Here is a 22,929-nt window from a genome sequence, read left to right as displayed (position 1 = left end):
TCCTCTTCCTCCTCCTCCAGTTCTAGGAAAGCAGAACAGATTCCAGTGATGTCTTCTTGTGCACTTAACAGCAGGGACTACAGTTCCCATAATTCTCTAGTAATTATTTCATTCAAAAACCCAGTCAGATTGCTTTGTATCATTTTGGAGTCTGGATTTTCCAAACACACATAAGGGAGTGCAGTGTGACATTGGGATGTCCATTCTGCTGAGACCTAATACAATGATGATGTTTACACTTGAGATGCAAGGAATAACTTCCATTTTGGTTCAGGTCTCCATTTCCACTTGGTTGAATATAAACTCAATCACAACATCTTCTTCAAACCCAAGGATTTCCATTATTCATATTGTTATCTAAGTCTTTATTAGCCTCCAAATTTACTTTGCTTGTGTCTGCCTTTTTTTTCTAGGCATCCTGCAAATTTCAGCTCCTTCAGTAGCATGTTTGTTGCTGAACCAATGATCTTGTCTTGCACTTGTTTCTTGGAAAGTCATTTTGCTTCTGAGCTCTGAGATTCCTGCCTAACCCAAAGTGCACTGGACCTCCTGGACCAGAGGGAAAGTCCACTTGTTGGGGGAGTGGCTCATTGTATGCATACACCACATTTTGTTTATCCATTCAACAGTTGAAAGAGTGGCTCCTATTAATGCTGCGATGAACATTTGTGTAAACTACAACAAAGATCGAGGCTGGGCATGTTGGTTCATGCCTGTAATCCCAGCACTTTGGGAGGCTGAGGAGGGCGGATCGCTTGAGCCCAAGACCAGCCGGGCAACAGAAGTGAAACCCTACAAAATAATAAGTTGGGTGTAGTGGCCCGTGCCTACAGTCCCAGCTACTCTGGAGGCTGAGATGGGAGGATCTTTTGAGCCCGGGAGGCAGACGTTTCTGTGGGCTGAGATCATGCCACTGCATCCCAGCATGGGTGACAAAAAAAAAAAAAAAAAAAAAAAAAAAAAAAAATTGAGACACAGAGGTCAAAGGAAATAGGAAATATCATTTAATTTATTTGGGAAACAAAGAATTGCAATTCACATACACTGAATCAGAGCAGCCCTGAATAATGTCTCATAAGGCAAGCACAGGAGAGGGTTTTTTAAAATAGGGGATTCCCAGAAGTTTTCAGAGGCAGTTCATTGGCTGGGCGGAAATCTTAAATCGCAAACCCATTCTGATTGGTTGGTTAATTAGGGTACACACCGCTGAGAGATGATGAAGGCTGGCAGATACTTACTGACTTCAGTTGTTTCTACAAGTCTATTCTGTGGTTTGACTTTTTACCAGGTATGAATCCAATCCCCTAGCAATCTCCTGACTCCACTTTAGAAAGCCTTCACCTTAGTTACTTCATTTTCTTCCACACTGCACAAGTTTTTGTGTGAACATGTCTTCAATTATCTTTGCTGTATACCTAGGAGTGAGTCATATAGTAATTATATGTTCAACTTTCAGAGGAACCGTCACAATTACTTTTAGCGGGTTTACAGCTTTGTTTGACATATATGACGATTGGCAGTTAGTTCTCATCCACACTGACTATCTAGATTTTTGAAAGTGGTAACAGGTATACAGGTAACCAGAGTATAGAGCTTGTTTGGTGAATTTTCATCTTTGTTATGTTTTCTGAACAATCGCACATGTACATGGTGTTGGACATTCCTTATTCCTTTGGCCCTGATAGCTGTGTTAAGCCTGGTATCAGTGCACATATCTGGAGTGCCCATCTTCATGGCAAATTTCTGAATCTCTTTGAATGCCCACAGGGCATGCTTCTTAAAGCCCACTCCATGCATGTGAGCTAGTGACCGAAGTGCGTTCTTGAGTCACTACCTTGTTGATGGCAGAATAGCTCATCTTCTTGCCACCCTTCTTTGCAGGAGCCATTCTGCCAGGCCCAAGATGGAAAGGAAGATCATGAGCGACTGTGGGAGAAAGAAGGCCTAAACTTTTAAATAAAAGTGGCTGCACCATTTTACATTTAAGGCATTTTGACACACTGTATTTTTGTTATTATTTGACTCTCTATATAATTTCTGCCACGACTTTTTCTGTACGCACAAATTGTTTTTTGAAGAGTTTTAAATTTCCCAACTAAAAAGGCTTTTCTAGTTATTTTTCTTTTATAATGTCTAACTTGGCTGGGTGTGGTGGTTCATGCCTATAATCCCAGTACTTTGGGAGGCCAAAGCAGGCGGATTACCTAAGGTCAGGATTTTGAGACCAGCCTGGCCAACATGGTGAAACCCCACCCTCTACTAAAAATACAACATGTGCCACGTGTGGTGGTAGGTGCCTGTAGTCCCAGCTACTCGGGAGGCTGAGGCAGGAGAATCACTTGAACCTGGGAGGTGGAGGTTGCAGTGAGCCAAGATCGCACCACTGCACTCCAGCCTGGGCAACAAGGTGACTCCATCTTAAAAAAAAAAATTAAGTTTTGTTAATTACAATAAATTATGTCAAAAACAAAGACAATTTCTTTTTTTTCTTTTTTGGAGACGGAGTCTCTCTCTGTCGCCCAGGCTGGAGTGCAGTGGCCGGATCTCAGCTCTCTGCAAGCTCCGCCTCCCGGGTTTACTCCATTCTCCTGCCTCAGCCTCCCAAGTAGCTGGGACTACAGGCACCCGCCACCTCGCCCGGCTAGTTTTTTGTATTTTTTTTTAGTAGAGACGGGGTTTCACCGTGTTCGCCAGGATGATCTCGATCTCCTGACCTCGTGATCCGCCCGTCTCGGCCTCCCAAAGTTGCTGGGATTACAGGCTTGAGCCACCGCGCCCGGCCCAAAGATAATTTCTTTTTTTTTTTTTGAGACGGAGTCTCGCTCTGTTGCCCAGGCTGGAGTGCAGTGGCGCGATCTCGGCTCACTGCAAGCTCCGCCTCCCGGGCTTACGCCATTCTCCTGCCTCAGCCTCCCGAGTAGCTGGGACCACAGGCGCCCGCCACCTCGCCCGGCTAGTTTTTTTGTAATTTTTAGTAGAGACGGGGTTTCACCGTGTTCGCCAGGATGGTCTCGATCTCCTGACCTCGTGATCCGCCCGTCTCGGCCTCCCAAAGTGCTGGGATTACAGGCTTGAGCCACCGCGCCCGGCAAGATAATTTCTTAAAACTCTTCACTTTCTCTTATGTTCCTTGCATCTACTGTATCTGTATGGTGGAAATACTATATAACGGTGTGCTACTAGACGTCTTTTCTCAAATTCGCGTTAAGTGATGTCATATTGGTGGCTTGAAATTGGCCATGATGGGAGTATTGACATCATGGAAATTAGCAAATGCTAAAAATTGGACATTTAAACTTAAGAAACTGATGTGGAAAATATTAATAATGCACAGTAAACTTAAAAGTTTGTGTTATCTGTAGCCTTTACATTGTGACTTGCAGAAAAAATTAAGAAAAATTCTTCCAGTGTTAGAAAAGTATTATCTATTTCAGCAAAGAAGTTGCTCATAACACTGACAAGTGAAATTCTGACATATATCTCGGATATGTCACTCTCATCCTAATCATAAATAAAAACAAAAATATTAACCAACATTCATGTTGGAACTAGGTTGTTAATCGCAACCATAAGTTGGCCACAAATATAGGAGTACAGCATAAACCAACCAAAGCATTCTGAGAGAAGCAATTGTCTATGAGGAATTTACAGTAAAGATAATAGTATATTTCAGTATTTATAATTCATGTGCTCTAATTCCTTATCAATACTTTTTTGTTGTTGTTTTTGAGACGGAGTCTTGCTTTATTGCCCAGGCTGGAGTGCAGAGGCGCGATCCGGGCTACCTGCAATCTCCGCCTCCCGGGAGGGCGCCTGTAATCCCAGCCACTCCGGAGGCTGAGGCAGTTTTGTAGCCACAAAACTGGCTGCCGTGACTGACTGGAAATTGCTCCCCTGGACACTTGGCCATACCTGGCGGTCCATATCTCATGGTTCTAGCTCTGGCTTCTGCTTAGAACCCAGCCAGCATCTGTTCCAGCACTGGAAGGAACTGTTTAGCCAAAACAAAGAGCAGCCTGAAGGAAGTGGGGACGTGGGAGACTTTGCTGGTGCTCACACCCATACAGGAGAACAAAGGTTTGGTAAGGGCTCAGACCTTAGAGATGTATTCTCGACGATGTGCAACGCATAACGAGGAAAATACTGACCGGAGGGGGCCTGTCCTAGGGCTGGGGAGCGGGAGGAGGGCAAAGGATAGAGAGGGGTAGATAGGGAGGGAGTAGATAGGGAGCGGCAGCCTCGGCCTCAGTAAGCAGGGGCTTAGGTAGCAGATGCCTGAGACTGCACCACGTCCGCTATTTTGAGGTTTGGCTTCTCTTACGACCACGTGGTGCAGAGGGAATGCGCCATTTGATGCATCCAAATCCCGAGTGGAAAGAGAAGATACGGATAAGGGAGATGGATGTGTCTGTGATGACTCTTGGCCACTCGCGCCGTTCAATCCTGTCACTCTCAAGCTGATGAACCCAAAGCAAACGCCAGGTTTACACTACCTGCACCCTCACTCATTAGTGGGAGGGTCAGGCACCACCCAACTCTGGGCTTTTATTGGTCAGGCCAAGAAAAAACGCGAGAGGGACAACTGGGAGCCTCCTTCTGATTGGTGGATTCCTACTAGCCCTCAAGTCAATCAGAGTAGAATGCACCTCCCTCCTTCCCACGCTGGCTCCCGCGGGAGACATGTTAGGTAGCGCGACGCCAACCTTGCCACTCTTCAGAGGCCGCCACCCAGTAATACGCCCTGCTTTCCTCCTCCGCCGCCGTCTCCTCCATCAACCGTCTCCTTCTAACATATTATTGCAGTTAATAAAAAAGCGCTCTTTTCTTCACAAAAGCAGTTGTTTCATTGTATAATGTGAGAAGTCTGCGTTCAGGCGGTTAAACGCAAAGGAGAGGAAAAGTGCCCTGTTCAGCCTGCCAACCTTCGGAACCAGCAAACAGACTCGGTACTGACCGCCATGATCCAGTAAGCACCCGACTCGGGTCTCTGGCAGCCTGAGAGGAGTTTGTGTGACTTTTGGTCCCTGGCGGCCCCTGTAGTGTCCCCAGTTACGGCGCCCATAGCAACCGGCTCCCTAGCTAGGAGCCCCCGGGTCGCCAGGGACCGCACCAGCTTTCCCGCCCCGGGCCAGCGCAGGCGCTCAGGTCCCGGAGGCGGGGCGATGGCCGCCTCCCACCGAGCGGCAAAGCTGGTGGCCTCCAGTCTCCAGACTCCTGTAAATCCCATCACTAGAGCGCGGGTCGCCCAGTACGAACGCGAAGACCCCTTACAGGCCCTGGCGGCAGCAGAGGCGATCTTGGAGGACGAAGAGGAGGAGAAAGTGGCGCAGCCAGCTGAGGCGTCGGTAATACTGGGGCGGGACGTGGGTTGGGACCTCGCACGGGCTGGGTGCTGGCTGAGGGCTGTCCGGATCCCCGCCCAGCTGAGGGCAGGCTGGTAAACGCGGGGCCCTGTGCACATACTCCCTACTTGGTGGTCCTGGCCCAGCCCCTTCTCTACGCTCACGAAAAATACTTTAAATCGAGGCGTTGAAAAGTGTTTTAATTTTCACCAGAGAGTCTGTTGTAAAAGTTTCCTAGACAACATTTATGTTACTCTGTTTCTGGCGAGTGCAAAGTATAGAATTTTACTCTTTACTCTCTAGCATCTCGGGAATGGATGGATAGATAGATAGATTTTATAATTTGAGGAAAACTGTTCTGTCAGGTGTGTTTCGTTATTACCTTAAGATCTTGGTTATAAGTGGATCTCAACATAATGCTGGAGAGAGGCGTGTTTAAAACCATCACGTGTTCACTGGCTAAATCAGACACGGATACAGATAAGCAAATCACTGAGGTTTCAGTGTTTCCTAAACGGCTCTTTAGGGTACAGCGAGACAGCCTTTTCACTGATCAGTTTTCAGTGTTAAATCTGTTGTGGACACCAGTCTAGCAGGTGGAGGGCAGGGTCTGCCATCTGCTCTATTCACTTAAAAGATGGGAATCTTGGCTGGGCGCGGTGGCTCGTGCCTGTAATCGCAGCACTTTGGGAGGCCGAGGCGGGCAGATTACGAGGTCAGGAGTTCGAGACCAGCCTGACCAACATGGTGAAACCCCGTCTTTACTAAAAATACAAAATGTAGCCGGGCATGGTGATGCGCGCCTGTAATCCCAGTTACTCGCAAGACTGTGAGGCAGGAGAATCGCTTGAATTTGGGAGGCGAGGGTTGCAGTGAGCTGAGATCTCAGACCCAGTCTCAAAAAAAAAAAAAAAAAAAAAAAGAATCTTGAATTTAAACTAGCAATCTGCAGATAGAAAAAGTTTCTTAATACCATGTGTCCAAAGCTTCTCAGACACAAAACTTATGATTGAGGACTAATTGAAATCCCTGGATATTTTGGAATTCTAATCTCTTTAATCTACCATAAAATTGTTAATGAGAGCATCTTTAGCAACACCTTTTGTGACCAGTCTTTCTCCAGTAAACAACTTGAAGTTATCCAGAGTAAGGTAGACTGAGACCCTGAATGTGAACCAGGATCAGAGTGCTAGGACTGATTTTGTTCATTATAAACTACCCCTCAACACAATTTTCAGTAGGCAACAAGGCAGCGTGATGGAGAAAAACTATTTAAGAGTTATGTATTAGGATCCATTCCCTGCCACTCCCTAGGTGGTGTTAGGACATACTTTCCTTAAATCTCAGTTTCCTTATCTGTAAAATAACCATAATAATTGTCTCTTTTTCCCATCTCAGCTCTATGAGAACCAAATGAAAGAATGTGTGTCTCCTCTAAAGAGCAATCTATATAAAAGAGTAATCTATATAAATGAGATGCCAGTGGGAGTGTCATTTGTGTGCCTTCCCAAAGATTAAACTACTTTGGCTTGCTGTGGGAAAGGAGTCAGTCACTTCTAAGTTGCAGATATGCTTCCAAAGTGCCCTGTTAAACTGCAAATTTGTATTAGAAACTGTTATTACCTTAGGAGGGATCAGTTTATACAATAATCTAGTATGGAAAGGACAGGATCCTACAAAAAACAGAAGGAATCCAAGTCTTAAGAATCTGATACTGTTCTGAGACCACCACACATGAGGGATCCAAAAGTAAAGCTGGGTAAGCTGCCACAGTGGGTCTGATAGCCAGGCACACAGGGCTTGGGGAAGAGGCATTAAAATGGCAGGAAAGAGGCTCTGATTTCTTCACTGGTTGGCTTGGGTCTCCATCTTGATTTCTAAAGGTTAATTTGCCTTAACCTTATCATCTATAAAATGTAGTAAAGTCAAATATTATACCTAACCCACAAGATTGATTTGAGAACCACCCATCACAATAGGCCTCTTTCAGCTCTTTGGTTTTGCCAAAGCCAGACCACTCATCGCACCCCACACTACCCCCCCCAACCCCTGCACCATCCCTATACACCCTCCCGGCTCTGGCATGCACATGCATCCCCCCTTGCAGTGCCCATATTGGGCACTGATGCCTGTTCCTTGAATCTAGACTTAGTCAGAGATGTTGGTCCACATATCCTGTTATATGGCTGATGATGACACAGGTAAAGCAATGTTCTGTAATTCGCAATTAAAATCTCACTCACTTTGGGAGGCCAAGGCGGGTAGATCACTTGACGTCAGGAGTTTGAAACCAGCCTGGCCAACATGGCAAAACCCAGTTTCTACTAAAAATACAAAAAGTAGCCGGGCGCGGTGGCTCAAGCCTGTAATCCCAGCACTTTGGGAGGCCGAGACGGGCGGATCACAAGGTCAGGAGATCAAGACCATCCTGGCTAGAGATGCGGTGAAACCCCATCTCTACTAAAAAATACAAAAAACTAGCCGGGCGAGGTGGCGGGCGCCTGTAGTCCCAGCTACTCAGGAGGCTGAGGCAGGAGACTGGAGTAAACCCGGGAGGCAGAGCTTGCAGTGAGCTGAGATCCGGCCACTGCACTCCAGCCTGGGCGACAGAGCGAGACTCCGTCTCAAAAAAATAAATAAGTAAAAATTAAAAAATCTCACTCCTAATGTGGCAACCTTATCTTTTCAACAAATATTGAACATTTATTAAGTGCTGGTCATTAACTATTCAGTGTATAGCTCACATCCTCACAGAATTTTCAGTCTGGTGAGGGAAATTAGACAATTAAAAACAAACAGGGCTGGGCGTGGTGGCTCACGCCTGTAATCCCAGCACTTGTTGGGAGGCCGAGGTGAACGGATCACCAGAGGTTGGGAGTTCGAGGCCAGCCTGACCAACATGGAGAAACCCCGTCTCTACTAAAAATACAAAATTAGCCAGGCATGGTGGCATATGCCTGTAGTCTCAGCTACTTGGGAGGCTGAGGCAGGAGAATCACTTGAACCCAAGGTGGAAGTTGTGGTGAGCCGAGATCACGCCATTGCACTCCAGCCTGGGCAACAAGAGCGAAACTCTGTATCAAAAAACAAAAAATGAACAGACACATAACTATAACATGGGAAATGTTGGGAAAGAAATGAACAGCCAACATTGATTAAAATAAATAGGAGATAATGATTAAAAATAAATAGGAGATAACCCATTTTTTTTCTTCTGACTCCACTTTTTGTTTATTTATTATTATTTTTTGAAACAGAGTTTCACTCTATTGTCTGGGCTGGAATGCATTGGTGCAGTCACAGGTTGCTGCAGCCTCAACCTCCCAGGCTCAATCTCCTCACCTCAGCCTCCCAAGTAGCTAGGACTAAAGGTGCATGCCACCATGCCCAGCTAATTTTTATATTTTTTTGTAGAGACAGAGTTTTGCCATGTTCCCCAGGCTGGTCTTGAACTCCTGGGCTCAAGTGATCCACCTGCCGTGGCCTCCCAGAAGTGCTGGGATTATAGGCGTGAGCCACTATGCCTGGCTCCACTGTCTATATACATACATACACACATATACACACATATACACACACACACATATTTTTTTGAGATGGAGTTTCACTCTTGTTGCCCAGGCTGGAGTGCAGTGGTGTGATCTCGGATCACCACAACCTCCACCTCCCAGGTTCAAGCGATTCTCCTGCCTCAGCCTCCCAAGTAGCTGGGATTACAGACATGCGCCACCATGCCCAGCTAATTTTGTATTTTTAGTAGAGATGGGGTTTCTCCATGTTGGTCAGGCTGGTCTCGAGCTCCGGACCTCAGGTGATCCGCCTGCCTCAGCCTCCCAAAGTGCTGGGATTATAGGCATGAGCCACCGTGCCCGGCCTATATTTTTTAATTCAACGGTTATTTTAGATACAGAGGTGCATGTGCAAGTTTGTTACATGGGTATATTGCATCCAGGTAGTGAGCACGGTACCCAATAGGTAGTTTTTCAACCTATGCCACCCTCCCTCCCTCCCCACCTGTGATAGTTTGCAGTGTCTATTGTTTCCTTGTTTATGTGTTTATGTTCATGTGTACTCACTGTTTTACCTGCCACTTATGAGAACATGCAATATTTGGTTTTCTGTTCCTGTGTTAATTTGTTTAAGATTATGGCCTACAGCTCCATCCATGTGACTGTGAAGGATATGATTTCATTTTCTTTTTTTTTTTTTTTTTTTTTGAGACAGAGTCTTGCTCTCTCGCTAGGCTGGAGTGCAGTGGCACAATCTCGGCTCAATGAGACATGTGCCTCCTGGGTTCAAGTGATTCTCCTGCCTCAGCCTCCTGAGTAGCTAGGACTACAGGTGCACACCAGCAGACCTAGCTAATTTTTGTATTTTTAGTAGAGACGGGGTTTCACCATGTTGGCCAGGATGATCTCAAACTCCTCACCTCGAGTGATTCACCAGCCTTGACCTCCCAAAGTGCTGTGATTACAGGCTTGAGCCACCATGCCTGGCCTACTTTTTTTATTTTTATTTTTATTTCTTGTAGAGACGAGGTCTCACTATGTTGCCCAAGCTGGTCTCAAACTCCTGGGCTCAAGCAATTCGCCCTCCTCGGCCTCCCAAAGTGCTCGAATTAGAAGTGTATGCCACCACGCTGGGTGACATTCTTCTCTTAAAATATCAAATGTTACATATGAGGCTTAGACCCTTTTAATAGCTCTCCCCCAAAGAGAAAATATGAATACCTACTCCCTCCCTAATGGTAGCCACTGTTTCAAAATTGATATGTATTCTATTCTTCTGTCCGTTTTTCTATCTCCTCCATATATTTTAATATACAGTACATACTATAAATATACATATATCTAGAGAGGGAGATAGTTCTGCAACTTGCTTTTTTTCTTATTTATTGGGAGTTTACCCATGTTAGTACATGTAGATCTGTGTCATTCTTTACAAATTCAGTGAAAAATTTTTTTCAAAAATTACAGATTGCAGATGAAACTATGTGGGCTATAGCACAAACAGTTCTTCATGGGTGCTGATTACTAATAAAGCAACAGGTGCTGGAAGGATTCATTATCTAAATGGGTCAAGCCAATCTAGGGAAGATTATCCTCTAATCTGGTGGCCGCATTTACAACATTCCACAAAAAGCTGATTAAAGGGAGAGGATGCTATTTTAGGCTTTTGGAAAAATAATGTCTATGGCCCTTATTCTGTATACTAAATATTTTCTCAGTGGAGACAATTAAAGATTAAATTAGAATTGGAGGTCATTTACTAGCCATTCATCTGTTTTAGGTTAAACAGTGTGAGATCAGTTTATCTGAAAAGTTCCAGCTAGTGTTAACAGTATTAAGCTGAAAACAGAATGAATCCAGTGCAAAACCAGTACATAAGTATAATTTATCAGACCTGCTGCATCTTTCAGAAGCTACTCATTCTTCTATATGGTTTTCAGACGGTTCTTCCAGGTCCAAATAAATTTGATCCTTCTTGTGTAAATGACTGCTATAAGACTTTTAAGAGATATTCTAAAAGAATGAATGAGAGCACATAGATTCTTTTGCTTAAAAACAGTTCTTTGGAATACCCTCCCTGTTTTAATTATAGTTTTTGGAACATAGGCCTTTTACTTAATACTTGGTGGAATATAACTCTTTAGAGCAGCCAGCATTTCTTTGCATGGTTCATTCTTTTGGGAGGGAGTAACTGCCCTCTTCCCATGGTGGAATTTTTTTTTTTTTTTACTGTACATTTATTCATTCATTCAGCAAATATCCCTTGAACATCTGCCATTAGCCAGGTACTTTTCTAGACACTGGGTACACAACATTGAACAAAGCAGACAAATCCTTGCCTTTGTTTTTGTTTTGTTTTTTTTGAGACAGGGTCACACTGTTACCCAGGCTGGAGTGCAGTGCCTCCATCATAGCTCACTGCAACCCCAACCTCCTGGGCTCAGGTGATCCTTCTGCCTCAGTCCCCCAACTAACTAGGACTACAGGTGCATACTACCTCACCAAGTTAATTTTTTGTATTTTTTGTAGAGATGAGGCCTTGACATGTTACCCAGGCTGGTCTGAAACTCCTGGGCTCAAGCGATCCACCTGCCCCAGCCTCCCAAAGTGCTGGGATTACAGGCCTGAGCCATCATGCCTGGCAAATTCTTGCCTTTGTAATGTTTACTTTTTGTTAGGGGCAGACATGTAATACCCAATCAAGTATAGATACGTAGAACGTCAGTGGTGATGAGTACTTCTGGGAAAAATAAGACAGACAAGGGGGCTGACAGTGAGTCCTAGGAGGAGTTGTAATTTTAAATAAATAGGAGAGTCAGTGAAGACCTTGTTGAGAAGATAACATTTACATAAAGACCTGAAGGAGTGAGCAAGTGGGCCATGTGGATATCTGGAGGAAAAGCATCCTAGGGAGAGGGAACAGGAAGTGCAAAGGCCTTGAAGTAATTCTGTGGATTTTTCTTTCTTTCTTTTTTTTTTTTGAGACAGAGCCTCATTGTGTCGCCCAGGCTGGAGTGCAGTGGTGCGATCTTGGCTCACTGCAACCTCCACTTCCTGGGTTCAAGTGATTCTCCTGCCTCAGCCTCCCGAGTAGCTGGGATTATAGGCATACACCACCACACCCGGCTAAGTTGTGTTTTTAGTAGAGTTGGGGTTTCACCATGTTGGCCAGATTGACCTTGGATTCCTGACCTCAAGTGACCCAAAGTGCTGGGATTACAGGTGTGAACCACTGCGCCTGGCCAATTCTGTTGATTTTTCGAGCGCAAACTGCAAACTGGATTCAGACACTGCTACTAAAACGAATTGCTGCTGCCCAAATGAAGAACCATTGCTGGGCTGACACAAGCAGACAGGAAGCAGACAGAGGGCTAACAGGAAGGAGTAAGTCCCCTCTTTCTCCTCTAGCCTTGTGTCTCCCTCTAACTCCACTTTTGGCAGAGTCTGATGAGGAGCACTGGCAAAGCAGAAGTGTGGTTTGCAGAGTTCCAGCTCTGGCATTGCAAAGCAGAGTCGAGAAGGGTGGCATTGGAGCTGAGAGACACTAGTTTAAAACCTGGCACACCTACTTTATGGATCTTAAAGCTGATGTTCAAGAAGTTCGTGCCCACATCACATTGCTAAGTGCAGAACTCAGACTTGACTGATTATCCTGATATCACATCTGAAATCTTTCTCCTAAGCTGTGAGAACACTCCAAACTAAAAGTTATTTAACTCCCACCCAACACTTTCATCTTAGAAGGGTCATAAGGGGGCTGAAACGAGGTGACCAGTAATCAGGAGCCAGTGGTAGACAGGAGAGGGAAACCCCTTCTTGCTTGCCCTAACCTCCCTTTCTAGGTTTGCTTCCCAAAACTGCTTTATGGGTTTTCGTCTCCTTTTATCTGGCAGCCCTGTACACCTTGCCCTCTGCTATGCACAGCCTCCCCAACCCCAGCCTGCACATTTGCTAATGCCATTTCCTTTGTCTAGGGTACTTTCCCCCCTCTTTCCCATAAACACTCTGTGATCCTATAGATTTCTCCATTCTTCTTTTTTTTTTTTTTTTTTGAGACAGAGTCTCGCTTGGTCGCCCAGGCTGTAGTGCAATGGCTCGATCTCAGCTCACTGCAATCTCTGCCTCCCAGGTTCAAGCTATTCTCCTCCCTCTGCCCCCTGAGTAGCTGGGACTGCAGGCACACACCACCACGCCTGGCTAATTTTTGTATTTTTAGTAGAGAAGGAGTTTCACCATGTTGGCCGGGCTGGTCTTTAACTCCTGAGCTCAAGTGAGCCACCCACCTCGGCCTCTTAGAGTGCTGGGATTACAGGCGTGAGCTACCATGCCCAGCCTTCTTTTTTCTTGAGACAAGGTCTCACTCTGTCGCCCAGGCTCAAGGGCAGTGGTGCACTCACGGCTTACTGCAGTCTCAACATCCTGGGCTCAAGTGATCCTCCCGCCTCAGCCACCACATCCAGCTAATAAAAAAAAAAAAAAAAAAAAAAAATTTGTGGAGACATTGTCTTCCTCTGTTGCCCAGGCTGGTCTGGAACTCCTGACCTCAAGTAGTCCTCCCACTGCAGCCTCCCAAAGTGCTGGGATTGCAGGCATGAGCTGCCACCCTGGCCTCCATTCTTTATGACTCATCTCAAATATCACCTCCTCCAGGAAGTCTTTCCCTATCTTCCAAACTCAAGCCAAACAAAAGTTCCCTCCATTTCCTGTCTACGACTGGCTCCTGGTCACCGGTCACCTGGTTTCAGCCCCCTTATGACCCTATAAAGGTGAAAGGGTTGGGTGAGAGTTAAATAACTTTTAGTTTGGAGTGTTCTCATGGCTTAGGAGAAAAATTACGGATGTGGTGTCAGAATACTCAATCAGAGGCTCCAAAGGCCCTTATCAGTTGGTCTTTGTATCTCTCATGCCACTTTCTACCTCCTATTACTCCTCCTTCCACTGCTTATTTAAATGTTGGTGTTCTCTAACATCTCCATTCTCGGGTCCTCTCATCTCTTGTTGCCCACACTCCCTCCAGGCAGACTTGTCCATATCCAAGGCTGCACCTGCTACTTCTATGTGGATTGGTGGCTCCTGTATCTGCTCTCCAGCCCAGCCTTCTCACCAGGTCTCCAGACATATTTATCCACGTGTTTCCTGGTGATGGATGTTCTAGCACTATGCCTCGGATTTATTTATTCCTTTTTCACTGCCTCCCTGATCTGGCAAACTTTGTCCTCATCCAACCATATGTCACTAGTTTGACTCACTTCTGTGAATTGTGCCTCTGTCTCTTAGTATCTGACATTGTGACGTACATCTGTCTCCCTACTTAGCTGGAAGTAACTTGTGGGCAGGAATCAGGTGTTCTGTCTCATTCTAAGTCATCTGTCAATTATTTATATACATGTCCTTTCCTAAGCTAGCTGGAAACTTCTCAAAGGTAGAGTTTTGTTTGTTTGTTTGTTTTAAGTGAGACGGAGTCTTGCTCTGTCACCTAAACTGGAATGCTGTGGTACGATCTTGGCTCACTGCAACCTCCACCTCCTGGGTTCAAGTGACTCTCCTGCCTCAGCCTCCTGAGTAGCTGGGACTACAGGCACGTGCCACCATGCCCGGCTAATTTTTGTATTTTTAGTAGAGACAGGGTTCACCATGTTGGCCAGGCTGGTCTCAAACTCCTGACCTCAAGTGATCTGGCTGCCTCGGCCTCCCAAAGTGCTGGGATTGTAGGTGTCAGCCACCGCACCTGGCCTCAAAGGTAGAGTTTAAAAAAACTGACATACCTTTTAGCAGCTAGCTGATTGCAGGATAGCCCCCAAATATTTAATGAATGAGGAAATTCACAAAGTAGTCATCCTACAGGTAAGAAGTTTATGGTGAGAAACACATACAGAAACAGCAGAAGATATCAGAGAATTCTCTTAATTGAATTGTTTGACATACTTAAAGCAGTTCTGATTCATAGAGTTGTTAGTAGCAAATTTCTACATATAAGTTCTATTGAAGACTGATTTTCTTTTTTTTTTTTGGAGACAGAGTCTTGCTCTGTTGCCCCAGGCTGGAGTGCAGTGGCACGATCTTCGCTCACTGCAAGCTCTGCCTCCCGGGTTCACGCCATTCTCCTGCCTCAGCCTCCCGAGTAACTGGGACTACAGGCGCCCGCCACCACGCCCAGCTGATTTTTTGTATTTTTAGTGGAGATGAGGTTTTACTATGTTAGCCAGGATGGTCTCCATCTCCTGACCTCATGAACCACCTGCCTCGGCCTCCCAAAGTGCTGGGATTACAGGCATGAGCTACCGCGCCTGGCCCCTGAAGACTGATTTTTTAAAATTTGTTTTCTCTAAGTTACCCCAAATAGTACAACATTGTCCTCTTATACACTGATTTTAGCCCATTAAAAAAACACCACATCTTCTGAGAAGCCTCCAATGGGAAACAAAAACACCACATCTATAACTACTATTTATAATTGACTCTTCTGAATTTTTCTTTTGAGAGAAGCTAAACAGATTTATTTTCTAGAGTCTTATCAGATTGGATCTATAATTTTCTGTAGCAAATTTTTTCATTTTGCGTCTGTTCCAGACAGTAGGCTAAATTTAAAACCGTGGTTGGCAGCCTTTTATGCATAGTATCATAAATAATTTCAACTGTTTCTCAACTGAAAACATAATAAAAATTGTATATTTATAGAGAAAATGGGGTTTTATCTCTTTAGTTGCTTCAATTAAAAGAACTGAAAGGGTAGGGCACGGTGACTCACACCTGTAATCCCAGCACTTTGAGAGGCTGAGGTGAGTGGATCACCTGAGGTCAGGAGTTCGAGACCAGCCTGGCCAACATGGTGAAACCCCATCTCTACTAAAATACAAAAATTAACTGGGCGTGGTGGTGGGCACCTGTAATCCCAGCTACTCGGGAGACTGAGGCAGGAGAAGGCAGAGGTTGCAGTGAGCCGAGATCACACCACTGCACTCCAGTCTGGGTGACAGAGTGAGACTCTGTCTCAGAAAAAAAAAAAAAAAAAAAACTGAAAGGTATGTAAAGGGAGTGAGGGAGAAAGGCCAGTCAGACCCTTCTAAACATGATCTGTGTGTTGAATAATTTACACCATTTTTTCTTCTCTGCTTTGTTGTCATCCCAAAGTCCCTGTCACCCATGGGAGCTACTGCTTTTGTGCCCACAGGAGCAGCTACCCTGAAAATCCCTCCTACCCCCTCCCATGTCCTCTTACTCCCTCCCAAGGTCTTGCCCCACTGTGAGGAGGGCTTCTCCCTGGCTCCTTGATGAGCCACTGAGAACTTTGTCCCCGCCTCCATTCCCTCTATTTCCCTGCCTTCTCTCACTGGCAGTCCTTGGAGCCACACTTCAGAAGCGCAGCTGAAGGGAGAGCATTGGGCTGTGGTTGCCTGGTTTGCAGCAGGAAGAACTGTGTTCCTCTTCATCTCAGTTAAGACTTACAACTCAAGCCGGGCGCGGTGGCTCACGCCTGTAATCCCAGCACTTTGGGAGGCTGAGGCGGGTGAATCACGAGGTCAGGAGATCGAGACCAACCTGGCTAACACAGTGAAACCCCATCTCTACTAAAAATACACAAAATTAGCCAGGTGCGGTGGCGGGCGCCTGTATTCCCAGCTACTCGGGAGGCTGAGGCAGGAGAATGGTGTGAACTGTGGAGGCAGAACTTGCAGTGAGCCATGATCGCGCCACTGCACTCCAGCTTGAGCGACAGAGCGAGACTCTGTCTCAAAAAAACAAAACAAAACAAAAAAAACCTTACAACTCAGGAGGCTCCTTATAGAAATACTTTGTAAACAATTGTTGGGTTCTATCCTGTTATACCTTTTGTTGGTTGATCTGGGAATCTAACCATCCTTTATCAAATGGATTAAATAACATTTATTTTCTGACAGTTTGGTCTTGCTCCCTCTTGTTCTTAAAATATCACTGGGGAAAATGTACACACAAATAACCTGTAACTCATTCTATATGCATAACCCATAATTAACGTATAACCTAACTAGGTGGACTCTTTAGGAAGCAGCATTTTGGATCAGTGTCAGCTTAATTTGTCTTTCAGCTCCAGTCACCATATAACAGGTGTTTTCTCCCCACCAGGCTGATTTGAACACCAGCTTTTCTGGGGTGGATGAACATGCACCAATAAGCTCTGAGGACTTTGTGAACTTTCCTGGTATTCACCACTCTAATGAGGAGTATTTCAAGAAAGTAGAAGAGTTGAAGGCTGCCCACCTAGAAACTATGGCAAAATTAGAGAAAATGTACCAGGATAAATTACATTTAAAGGAAGTTCAGCCAGTGGTCATCAGGGAAGCCTCTCTTAGTGATGGTTCCAGGTAAGCTTGTAACTCAAAGTTATTTGTGGAGTATAAAATAAAATGTATCCTTAAAAGGACAGAACATAGTTATTTCAGAATATTTTCTCTTAAGTAGCCCTTTGTACTCTTAATGATATACAGAGGTAGGATTTTCTTCAAAATGTTTAATGGCTTATCAGCTTACTAGATGACTTTTGCTTGAGGGTCATTTGGTGGCCATTTGGTCTTTTCTCTCTGATCCACCCATAGAACTGAGGGCATGTATCAAAATACTTAGTCTGGGCCATTTTAAATGGTAAACATAAAAGTTTAACTTTAAAAGCTCTTTATAATATGTGGATTAACATGAGCTCATTAAAGATCTAGTACAAAGAGTTCAGGACTAGGAGACATGTATCTGATTTATGTTTTCAAAATAGTCTGCAATTTCAAGACCCATTTCTGCTGTGAATTCACCTGCTCTGAGACTTACACATCTAGTCAGTCAGCGATGCTTGCATGTCTCCTGTGTGCCAGACTATGCCTGGGCACTGAGGAGTCAAAAACAAGATGCCCTCAAGGAGCTTAGAGACTAGCTGAGAACCAAAAATTGCATTACAGCATGATGTAACAGAGTGTTACAGAGGAAGAAGCAGTTGGTTATGCCAAGCTTTTGGAGGGATGCAGGCCAGAATTTTCCACTGAAGTGTCACATCTGAGTTCAGTCTTGGAGGAGGTATAAGTAGTGGTCTTCTAGCCAACAGCAACCATGTATGCAAAGGCAAGATGGCATGAGAAATAATATCGTGTGTGAGGAACTTCACAGGACTGGATATGAATGCAGAATGGAGACTGGGGTAGCCAGTGGTGAGGAGTAAGACTGAAAAGATAGGCGCCAGTCTCAAAGGGCTTGTAATCTAGGCTTGACTTTGTAGCAGTGAGGAATTATCAAAAAGTTTCAAGCAGGAGAATGACATGATCAGATCTATGCTTCAGAACTGTGACTCTGGAAATTGTGGGGAGAATTTAATAGAGGTTAGTCACAAGGAGCCTCTGCCATCTCAGGTTTCTTCTCTGTAAAATGAAGAAGTCAAAGTAGATAAGGTATGGGCATCTCCCAGCTCTGTTCCAAATAAAAGTGATAATTCTTACAAGCTCTGTCCAGCTCCTCTCTTCTGATTATACCCTGATCTTAGAAATGTAACTCTTCGCTGGGCGCAGTGACTCACGCCTGTAATCTCAGCACTTTGGGAGGCGGAGGCAGGCAGATCATGAGGTCAGGAGATTGAGACCATCCTGGGTAACATGGTGAAACCCCATCTCTACTAAAAATACAAAAAATTAGCTGGGCACGGTGGCACATGCCTGTAGTCCCAGCTACTCGGGAGGCTGAGACAGGAGAATCAACCCGGGTGGCGGAGGTTGCAGTGAGCTAAGATCAGGCCACTGCACCCCAACCTGGGCAACAGAGTGAGATTCTGTCTCAGAAAAAAAAAAGAAAAGAAAATATGTAACTCTTAATTTTTATATTTGGTCACATACAACTGAAAGTATAACATAGTTATTCTTCTCATTTAGATCTGTGTCAGAAAAGAACTCCTATCACCCTGTCTCATTAATGACATCATTTTCAGAGCCTGATTTAGGCCAGTCTTCCTCCTTTTATGTGTCCTCCTCTGAAGAAGAGTTACCCAACCTAGAAAAAGAGTATGCTAGGGAAAACAGAATGATGGCCTATGCTAAGGAGCTTATCAACAACATGTGGAAAGACTTTTGTGTTGAAGATTATATTCGCTGTAAAGATACTGGCTTCCACACAGCTGAGAAAACAAGGAAGAAACGAAAAGAATGGGTGCCCACGATTACAGTACCGGAGCCTTTTCAAATGATGATAAGAGAACAGAAGAAAAAAGAAGAGTCCATGAAATCTAAATCAGATATTGAAATGGTACATAAACTGCTCAAAAAACAAGAAGAGGATCCAGAGTGTAAGAAGAAATTCCGAGCCAATCCAGTTCCTGCATCTGTCTTTCTCCCCCTTTACCATGATTTAGTCAAGCAAAAAGAAGAACGGAGAAGGTCTCTGAAGGAGAAAAATAAAGAAGCTCTTTTGGCCTCACAAAAGCCATTTAAATTTATAGCAAGGGAGGAACAGAAGCGAGCAACCCAGGAAAAGCAGCTGAGAGACTTTTTTAAGTCTAAAAAGAAAACAAATCGATTTAAAGCCAGACCCATTCCTCGATCTACTTATGGTTCAACTACCAATGACAAGTTAAAAGAAGAAGAGCTCTATCGAAACCTTAGGACGCAGCTGAGAGCCCAGGAGCGTTTACAGAACTCATCTCCTCTGCCTTGTAGGTCAGCTTGGGGACGCAGGAACCCCAGGTGTCCTGAACAGGCTGTAAAGTTGAAGTGTAAACACAAGGTTAGGTGCCGGACTCCTGATTTTGAGGACCTTCCTGAGAGATATCAGAAACACCTCTCAGAACACAAGTCTCCAAAACTCTTAACGGTGTGTAAACCATTTGATCTTCATGCATCTCCACATGCATCTATTAAAAGAGAAAAAATTTTGGCAGACATCGAAGCAGATGAAGAAAAGTTAAAAGAAACACGTTGGCCTTATTTGTCTCCAAGGCGTAAGTCTCCAGTAAGACGTGCAGGTGTAAAGCCTGTGCCTTGTAACTACAGCCCTCCAGTGCCCACGGTGTCTTCCAGAGGACGAGAACAAGCTGTAAGGTAAGTAACTAAGACACAGTACTGACTGACTCAGGGTTGCCAGATGAGTGTATGTAGCTTTGTGGAGTTTATGTTGGTGAATTTGAAAATACTTAGAAATTATTATTGTATCTATAAAATATTTTACTATATAATATATGATATTTTGTCAGAGAGTATTCTAAGAAATGAATGTATTTTTCATTTTATAAATTTTGAGGGATTAGAAAATATTAGTCTTAAGATTTCTAGTTTTACCTGGCCAGGTGCAGTGGCTCACACCTGTAATCCCAGTGCTTTGGGAGGCCGAGGTGGGTGGATCACAAGGTTAGGAGTTCAAGACCAGCCTGGCCAAGAGAGTGAAACCCCATCTCTACTAAAAATACAAAAAATTAGCTGGGCATGTGGCAGGTGCCTGTAATCCCAGCTACTCAGGAGGCTGAGGCAGGAGAATCGCTTGAATCCAGGAGGCAGAGCTTGCAGTAAGCCAAGATCGCGCGGTGGCACTCCAGCCTCAGCGACAGAGCGAGACTCCATCTCAAAAAATAAATAAATAAATAAATAAAGATTTCTAGTTTTACACGTCAGATCCTTTTCAAAGGGTTGCCTTTTATCTTTTTCTTTTTTTTTTTTTTTTTGAGACGGAGTTTGGTTCTGTCGCCAGGGCTGGAGTGCAGTGGCCGGATCTCAGCTCACTGCAAGCTCCGCCTCCCGGGTTTACGCCATTCTCCTGCCTCAGCCTCCCGAGTAGCTGGGACTACAGGCGCCCGCCATCTCGCCCGGCTAGTTTTTTGTATTTTTTTAAGTAGAGACGGGGTTTCACCGTGTTAGCCAGGATGGTCTCGATCTCCTGACCTCGTGATCCGCCCGTCTCGGCCTCCCAAAGTGCTGGGATTACAGGCTTGAGCCACCGCGCCCGGCCAAGGGTTGCCTTTTTTCAAATTTTGAATTATCAAAATTCAAATTATCCCATGTTAAATCTTTGCTAAACAACATTCGCATTGGCTTAAAGTGGATTAAGCCTTAGTTTGTTACCCTCAGGAGATCACTTGAGGAAAAGAAAATGTTGGAAGAAGAGAGAAATCGGATCCTAACTAAACAGAAGCAAAGAATGAAAGAATTGCAGAAACTCCTGACAACCCGGGCTAAGGCTTATGACTCACATCAAAGTTTAGCTGAAATATCTAAATCCAGAGTAAAATGTCTCAGGTATCATAAAAAAATCTTGAACCTCCAGACCACTGGTTTTCAAACTTTCTTTTTTTTTTTAATCAGTAGATAGTAAAATATGAGCAGATTGAAAATGGCATTAGTGTTTTAGCTTATGGATTTAAATTGTCATCACTTACTTATGTTCAGCACACACACACTCACCTCATGGTGAGAACCAACGTATATACTCACTTTCATGGTAAGAACCATGAAGCTATGTTGAGGAATACAAACATTTTCTATTGTGGCCTTAGTTAATAGTTATAATCTTATACCAGTATCTAATCTTGTTCTTTATATTATTTTTGATTGCAGTAAACTGATATATCAAAGAGCTTTGTTCTAAGGTTTGGATGTAATCTGATAGCACAAATTAACACATTAAACATCCATTATGTGATGTGTTCATTAGCACATATGTTAATGTTTAGTAGTATGTGTTGCATTTTGTTAATTTCAATATAAAAATAAAAATATTCACGGAATCCTTAGAACCCCTTCACTAGAATTCTGCAGTACAAAGTTTGAAAACCAGTGTTCCAGATGTTGCACATAAAAATGTTGATGTTTAAGTAGGAAAATATCTCCCTCAAAGCCAGGTAAGTAATATGATTTATACTTTTTAATCTGATTTCTAAATATACATATGTGCTTTTAATTACAATGAGTATTCTTTTATAATTTAGCATTAATCCATTGAAAAGGGAGCTTAATTTGATTAACTTGAGCATAATGTTTCTTAGAAATAGATTACTTACCCTCAGGAAGTAAACTATTAATAGCTTTTTTGTTTTTGAGACAGAGTCTTGCTCTGTCGCCCAGGCTGGATCACCCAGGAGATGAAGCGATTCTCCTGCCTCAGCCTACAGAGTAGCTGGGATTACAGGCACTCACCACCACGCCCAGCTAATTTTTTTTTTTTTTTTAGTAGAGATGTGGTTTTACCATGTTGGCCAGGCTGGTCTCAAACTCCTGACCTCAGGTGATCCGCCAACCTCGGCCTCCCAAAATGCTGGGATTACAGGCGTGAGCCACTGCACCCGGACGATAGCTTTTTCATAACCCCAACTTGTGTATAATTAAGCCTAATTATTTGGAAGTATAATTGTTTTCTTCAATCCATTAATTTTATTATCTTGGTAGCAATTAAATAGTGTAGTTTAATTCATTATAGGATCTTGCCCAAATAGTGAGAACACTTACGGTAAATTTATATATTTTGGTTCCTGTTTCTCTTTATGTTATGTTTCCATGCGCTTTATTTCTCCTTTGACTTGCTCCCATTGAATTAACTTTGCCACTAACCTGTAGGAGATCTTATTTAGGGGGAAAAAATAACAGCAAAGGCTGGATGCCATGGCTCACATCTATAATCCCAGCACCTTGGGAATCCAAGGCAGGAAGATTGCTTGAACCCAGTTTGAGACCAGCCTGGTAAACATAATAAGACCCCCATTTCTACAAAAAATTAAAAACATTAGCCAGGTGTGGTGGCATGCACCTGTAGTCCCACCTACTCGAGAGGCTAAGGTGGGAGGATCATTTGAGCCCAGGAAGTTGAACCTGCAGTCAGCCATGATTGTACCACTGCACTCCAGCCTGCGCAGCAGAGCAAGAACCTGTCTCAAAAATAATAGGCCGGACGCGATGGCTCATGCCTGTAATCCCAGCACTTGGAAAGGCCGAGACAGGCAAATCACCTGAGGTCAGGAGTTCGAGACCAGCCTGGCCAACATGGTGAAAACCTCGTCTCTACTAAAAATACAGAAAATTAGCCAGGCATGGCGGTGCACGCCTGTAATCTCAGCTACTCAGAAGGCTGAGGCATGAGAATTGCATGAACCC

General features: G+C 44.2%; 1 protein-coding gene across 2 annotated transcripts in view; it reads left to right on the top strand.

The window, feature by feature from the left end:
• Positions 1 to 4,686: 4,686 nt before the first annotated feature.
• Positions 4,687 to 22,929, top strand: part of FAM161A (FAM161A, centrosomal protein) — a 29,066-nt gene continuing 10,823 nt past the window's right edge. Inside the window, exons 1-4 of one of the 2 annotated variants that reach the window (XM_025354341.1) lie at positions 4,687 to 5,345; positions 16,955 to 17,193; positions 18,733 to 19,893; positions 20,914 to 21,081. In XM_025354341.1, coding sequence (XP_025210126.1) covers positions 5,163 to 5,345; positions 16,955 to 17,193; positions 18,733 to 19,893; positions 20,914 to 21,081 — 1,751 coding nt within the window. In that variant the 5' untranslated portion in view covers positions 4,687 to 5,162. The remainder of the gene's footprint in view (positions 5,346 to 16,954; positions 17,194 to 18,732; positions 19,894 to 20,913; positions 21,082 to 22,929) is intronic. The other variant, XM_025354342.1, reaches the window with a different exon arrangement.

Source organism: Theropithecus gelada, chromosome 13, assembly GCF_003255815.1.
Source record: "Theropithecus gelada isolate Dixy chromosome 13, Tgel_1.0, whole genome shotgun sequence".
Classification (NCBI taxonomy): Eukaryota; Metazoa; Chordata; class Mammalia; order Primates; family Cercopithecidae; genus Theropithecus; species Theropithecus gelada.
Note: the sequence above shows the minus strand (reverse complement) of the source record. Positions and strands in the feature narration are given on the sequence as shown.